General features: G+C 53.4%; 1 protein-coding gene across 1 annotated transcript in view; it reads left to right on the top strand.

Moving 5' to 3' along the window:
* The window catches only part of TMEM39B (transmembrane protein 39B), a 5,789-nt gene extending 165 nt beyond the window's left edge, over positions 1 to 5,624 (top strand). The window contains exons 2-8 of the mRNA XM_031062045.1: positions 779 to 1,052; positions 1,322 to 1,405; positions 2,130 to 2,284; positions 3,219 to 3,555; positions 4,049 to 4,236; positions 4,889 to 5,009; positions 5,225 to 5,624. Of these exons, the coding sequence (XP_030917905.1) occupies positions 779 to 1,052; positions 1,322 to 1,405; positions 2,130 to 2,284; positions 3,219 to 3,555; positions 4,049 to 4,236; positions 4,889 to 5,009; positions 5,225 to 5,461 (1,396 nt within the window). The 3' untranslated portion in view covers positions 5,462 to 5,624. The remainder of the gene's footprint in view (positions 1 to 778; positions 1,053 to 1,321; positions 1,406 to 2,129; positions 2,285 to 3,218; positions 3,556 to 4,048; positions 4,237 to 4,888; positions 5,010 to 5,224) is intronic.
* The last annotated feature ends 222 nt before the right edge of the window (positions 5,625 to 5,846 follow it).

Below are 5,846 nucleotides of genomic sequence, written 5' to 3'. Positions count from 1 at the left end.
GTTACAGCGCGTCCTGTTCTCTGACCTTAAAGCTCGTCCCATTCCATGGTCTTAAAGCTCATCCCATTCCCTGACCTTAAAGCTCATCCCATTCCCTGACCTTAAAGCTTGTCCTGTTCTCTGATCTTAAAGCTCATCCCATTCTCTGACCATCCCGGTCCTTGTTCTTAAAGCTCGTCCCGTTCTCTGACCTTAAAAGCTTGTCCCAACCTTAAAGCTCATCCTGTTCCTTGACCTTAAAACTCATCCCATTCCCTGATCTTAAAGCTTGTCCCATTTCCCAGCTTTAAAGCTTATCTCATTCTCTGACCTTAAAGCTCGTCCTATTCCCTGACCTTAAAGCTCATCCCATTCCCTGTTCTTAAAGCTCATCCCATTCTCTGACCTTAAAGCTCGTCCTATTCCTTGAGCTTCAAGCTCATCCCATTCTCTGTTCTTAAAGCTCATCCTCTTCCCCAGCCATAAAACTCATCCCATTCTCTGACCTTAAAGCTCATCCCATTCCCTGATCCTAAAGCTCATCCCATTACCCAACCTTGAAGCTCATCCCATTCCTCAGTCTTAAAGCTCACCCCATTCTCTGAGCGAGAATCAATCTCAGAGCTGTGGAGGGGAGCTGGAGGACATTCCCCTCCTCACCCCTGGGTCTGAACAATTTAATATCAAATGTCCTGGGTCCAGATATTCCTTTGTGTGGGCAAATCCCTGCTCCCATCTGCCTGAGATTTGTGATTTATGCCAACCACTGATAACTTGAGTTTCCCCATCAATCTCAGAGCTGTGAGGGGAGCTGGAGGACATTGCCCTGCTCACTTTTGGCTCCCCCTGGCAGGAGTGGCTCGGGGACAGGCCTGTCCAGCCCCCCTCTGGCAGCTCAGACCGTGGTCCCCCTGCGGCACTGCAAGATCCCCGAGCTGCCCGTGGAGAGGAGCGTCCTGTTCGAGCTGCAGCTCTTCTTCTGCCACCTCGTCGCCCTCTTCGTCCACTACATCAACATCAACAAGACAGTGTGGTGGTACCCACCCTCCCACCCTCCTTCTCACACCTCCCTGGTAAGCACCAAAGGGCAGCTGAAGCTCCCAGGCTGTCTCTTGAGTCACTAAATCTAAAGTTTTAGAGATAATGTTTGATAAAAACTTCATCTGACCTTTCAGGGTTGCTCCTGCCACTCCCCGTTTCCCACATTTTGGGTTCTGGCTGCCTGCTTGGCATTCTCTTGGAAGAGAGATTCTCCAAGGAGAATAATTTGGGACTATTTCTGTGTTGGATGTGGGTTCCTGGTGCTGATGGAAATGAAGTAATTTTGGTTTTGTCCCAACAGAACTTTCACCTCATTGACTTCAACGTGCTGACGGTGACAACCATCGTCCTGGCACGGCGCCTCATCGGCGCTGTCGTCAAGGAGGTAAAGTCAGAGATTTGTAAAGCTCTGGGTCCCTTTTGCCATTCCAAACCCCTCCATCCTCCCCTAAAAACCTCTGTGCTGTTCCTAAATCAGAATCCCAGGCGAGGTTTCCAGTGGGAGGAGCAGAGAGCAGAACTGAGCTCATCGACCTGCTGGGTCTGTCTCTGAATTTCTGTCTCAGCCAGACTGTAGTGGCTGATTCCCTCCTTCCTTTTGGCTCTTTTCCTGCTCTCTCCATCACTCCAGCTTTCCCCAGGGAAGAGCCAGGGATGCCCACTGTGGAATCATCCCATTGTGAGCAGTGCCAGGAGAGTGTGCTGGGCACTGGTGACTTCCAGACCTTACCTGGAATCTCTCCTCACTCCCTGAGCAACGAAGCCCAGATTCCAGAGGTTTTGGAGAGCCCAGATTCCACTGTAACCCTCCAGACCTTACCTGGAATCTCTCCTCACTCCCTGAGCAATGAAGCCCAGATTCCAGAGGTTTTGGGGTGCCCAGATTCCACGGAAACCCTCCAGACCTTACCTGGAATCTCTCCTCACTCCCTGAGCAATGAAGCCCAGATTCCAGAGGTTTTGGAAACCCCAAATTCCACAGAAACCCTCCCTGTCCTGGTGTCAGCTGGGCACTGCCATTTCCTTCTGAGCTATGATTTTACACAGTATTTTCTCCTTTAAGAAGAGGGAGTGCCCAGCTGTGCCCAGCTGTGCCCTGTGTCCCACAGGCTTCCCAGAGTGGCAAAGTGTCCCTGCCACGCTCCATCTTCCTGGTGCTCACTCGCTTCGCCGTGCTCACGGGCACGGGCTGGAGTTTGTGTCGCTCCATCATCCACCTCTTCAGGACCTACTCCTTCCTCAACCTCCTGTTCCTGTGCTACCCGTGAGTATCCTTGCTTCAGGGATGGGAGATCCACCCCAAATCCAGGGGAGGGCTCCCTGCAGCTCTGTGGGGTTCTGAGCTGGGAGTCTCCAAGGCTTGGAGCAGCCTGGGCTTGTCCATGGTCACAGAGTTTATCCTGCACCTCTCCCTCCTGCTGTGTCACATTCCGTGGTGGCAGGACACATCTGTGACACTCACCCCCTTTCAGCTTGATGTCAGCATTCATTATTACTCGTTAAAAGGGTTGTGTGCTTTTCCCATGGCGCTCACAAAACTCAGGGCTTTGTTTTCTCTTTGTTCCTGGGCTCCTCTGCCAGGTGAAGGGATTCAAACAGCTCCTGGCTTTTGTTACCTATCAAAAGGAAATGTTAGGAGTGGAAATGGCTTCCTCCTCCCTGGTAGATGCAGGAGGAAACATCCAGAGATTTGCTGCAGGAGGAAATATCTACAGGGATTTGCTGCCTGTGTTTGAGCTCAGAGCTCTTTTTGGGAGTTTCCCTTTGGAATGATGGAATCCCAGACCAGTTTGGGATCATTCAGCAGTGGCAGGGACACTTTCCACTATCCCAGGTTGCTCCAAACCTTGAACTCATCCAGCTCAGAACCCCACAGGGATTGGGGATGGTGATCCCAGTGGGATGGGATGCAGCTCCTGAGCACTGTGCTATCCAGAACCCCACAGGGATTGGGGATGGTGATCCCAGTGGGATGGGATGCAGCTCCTGAGCACTGTGCTATCCAGAACCCCACAGGGATTGGGGATGGTGATCCCAGTGGGATGGGATGCAGCTCCTGAGCACTGTGCTATCCAGAACCCCACAGGGATTGGGGATGGTGATCCCAGTGGGATGGGATGCAGCTCCTGAGCTCTGTGCTTTCCAGAACACCACAGGGGAATTGGGGATGGTGATCCCAGAGCTCTGTGCCTTTCCAGGTTTGGGATGTACATCCCCTTCCTCCAGCTGAACTGTGACTTTCGGAAGGCCGGGCTCTTCACCCAGGTGACCAACATTGGCCCCAGGGACACGGGGGAGGTGACAGCCCGGGGCAGGGACTACCTGACAGTGCTCAAGGAGACCTGGAAGCAGCACACGAGGCAGATGTACGGCATGGAGGCCATGCCCAGCCACGCCTGCTGCCTGTCCCCGGACCTGATCCGCAACGAGGTGGAGTTCCTGAAGATGGACTTCAACTGGCGCATGAAGGAGGTGCTGGTGAGCTCCATGCTCAGTGCCTACTACGTGGCCTTCGTGCCTGTGTGGTTTGTCAAGGTGAGGCCTGGCTGGGAGGTGGCGCTGGGGCACAGTGAGGGGCCACAGTCCTTGTTTGTGGTGATGGTGGCACAATGAGGGAGGACAGTCCTTCCCTGTGGTCATTGTGGCACAATGAGAGGCCACAGTCCTTGTTTGTGGTGATGGTGGCACAATGAGGGGTCACAGTCCTTGTTTGTGGTGATTGAATCCTGAATGTCTGGTGGTGAACGGGGTGAGGCTGTCCCTGTGCCCTCAGGGGCTGGTGCTCCATCAGCTGAGCATCAGGAGCTGCCTCCCTGGTTTTGGTGGTGCTGGCACAAATATTTTGCAGGAATTCTCCATCCCCCATCCCACGTGGGTTCCTTTGCAGGCAGGATCAACAGCTCCACACAGAGCCCTCGTTTTACCTGCCTGCCTGAGTGCTTTGTGTGGTGATACCTTGGGCAGGTGAGGCTGTCCAAAGTGTCCCACAGTGTCCAAACACTGTCCCCCCTTGCTGTCCCCCCCTCAGAACACTCAGTACTACGACAAACGCTGGTCCTGTGAGCTCTTCCTGCTGGTTTCCATCAGCACCTCGGTGATCCTCATGCAGTACCTGCTCCCTGCACGCTACTGTGACCTGCTGCACAAAGCTGCAGCACACCTGGGCTGCTGGCAGAAGGTGGATCCAGCCCTCTGCTCCAACGTGCTGCAGCATCAGTAAGGAATTCTCTTTTGCTGGGTGGGTGGGTGGGGAGCTCAGCCTTAAATAAAAGAGGGAAAAGTGAGGGCAGAGTTGTTGGCTGACACATCCAGCAGCACAAACACTCTGGGCACTGTCCCTGCCAGGCAGAGCTGATTTTTGGCAAGGTGCCTGCTGCTCCTGGCCACAGCTACCTGCAGGTTGTCACTGCCGTGGTGACAATTCCAAACTGGGAGCACAATTCCCATTCTCCTCACTGCTGCTGGGGAGGCAGCAGAGCCCCATGCACGTGGGATGGAGGCATCTCTTGGTCCCTTGCAGGTGGGATTAAGGAATTTCTTGGTCCCTTGCAGGTGGGGTTAAGGAATTCCTTGGTCCCTTGCAGGTGGGATTGAGGAATTTCTTGGTCACTTGCAGGTGGGATTAAGGAATTTCTTGGTCCCTTGCAGGTGGGGTTAAGGAATTCCTTGGTCCCTTGCAGGTGGGATTAAGGAATTCCTTGGTCACTTGCAGGTGGGATTGAGGAATTTCTTGGCCACTTGCAGGTGGGATTAAGGAATTTCTTGTCCCCTGCAGATGGGATTAAAGAATCTCTTGCTCCCTTCAGATGGGACTAAAGTATCTCTTGTCCCCTGCAGGTGGGGTTAAGGCATCTCTTGTTCCCTGCAGGTGGACTGAGGAGTGCATGTGGCCTCAGGGGGTGCTGGTGAAGCACAGCAAGAACGTCTACAAGGCCGTGGGCCACTACAACGTGGCCGTGCCCTCGGACGTCTCGCACTTCCGATTCCACGTAAGCTCCCCTGTCCCTCCTGGCAGCAGGGATAGCCCAGCAGGATCCTGCTCCTTCCTGGTGGCCTGGACACCTCAGGCTGGTGGAGCTGGGGGGTTCAGTGCCCAGGGTGGGATCTCAGCCCCGTGCCACGAGGGTGGCTCCATCCAGAGCCAGAGGAATCCTCACCCAAAGCTTTCACCTCCCGCCCGGCGTCTCACCCCGCTCTCCCACAGTTCTTTTTCAGCAAACCACTGCGAATCCTCAACATCCTGATCCTGCTGGAAGGAGCTGTCATCTTCTACCAGCTCTACTCGCTGATTTCCTCGGAGAAGTGGCACCAGACGATCTCCCTGGCTCTGATCCTTTTCAGCAATTACTACGCCTTCTTCAAGCTGCTGCGGGACCGCCTGGTGCTGGGCAAAGCCTACTCCTATGCTGCCAGCAGGGACTCAGAGCAGAAGTTAAATTAAAACAATTGCACTGATGCTCTCAGCCTATTACAGAACAAACAAAAACGAGAAACCCTCAGAGCTTTGTATTTTTGTTACCACTGCTTTTTTTTTTTTTTGTCGTTTTCTTTGATAACTGATGTAATTAAAAGGAAAAAAAAAAAACATATTTTTTTACTCCCAACAAGTTGTTTGTGTGTTTGTTGTTTGGGTCCGCCTCCAACTGTTTGCTGCTGTTTGGGTGTGAGGAGGGGTTTTTTTTATGGTGCTGAGGTTTGACAGGGGTGGAGAGGGAGGAGGAAGGTGAGAGTTACAGGTGTGTTAAACCTCCCAGATGGGTTCCTTTAGGAGGGGGTGAACCCTCATCCCATCCTTTTGGGGGTCCCCAGGAGCTCCTGTGCCCCCT

The sequence above is a fragment of the Geospiza fortis genome, unplaced genomic scaffold (assembly GCF_000277835.1).
Source record: "Geospiza fortis unplaced genomic scaffold, GeoFor_1.0 scaffold432, whole genome shotgun sequence".
Taxonomy (NCBI): domain Eukaryota; kingdom Metazoa; phylum Chordata; class Aves; order Passeriformes; family Thraupidae; genus Geospiza; species Geospiza fortis.
Note: the sequence above shows the minus strand (reverse complement) of the source record. Positions and strands in the feature narration are given on the sequence as shown.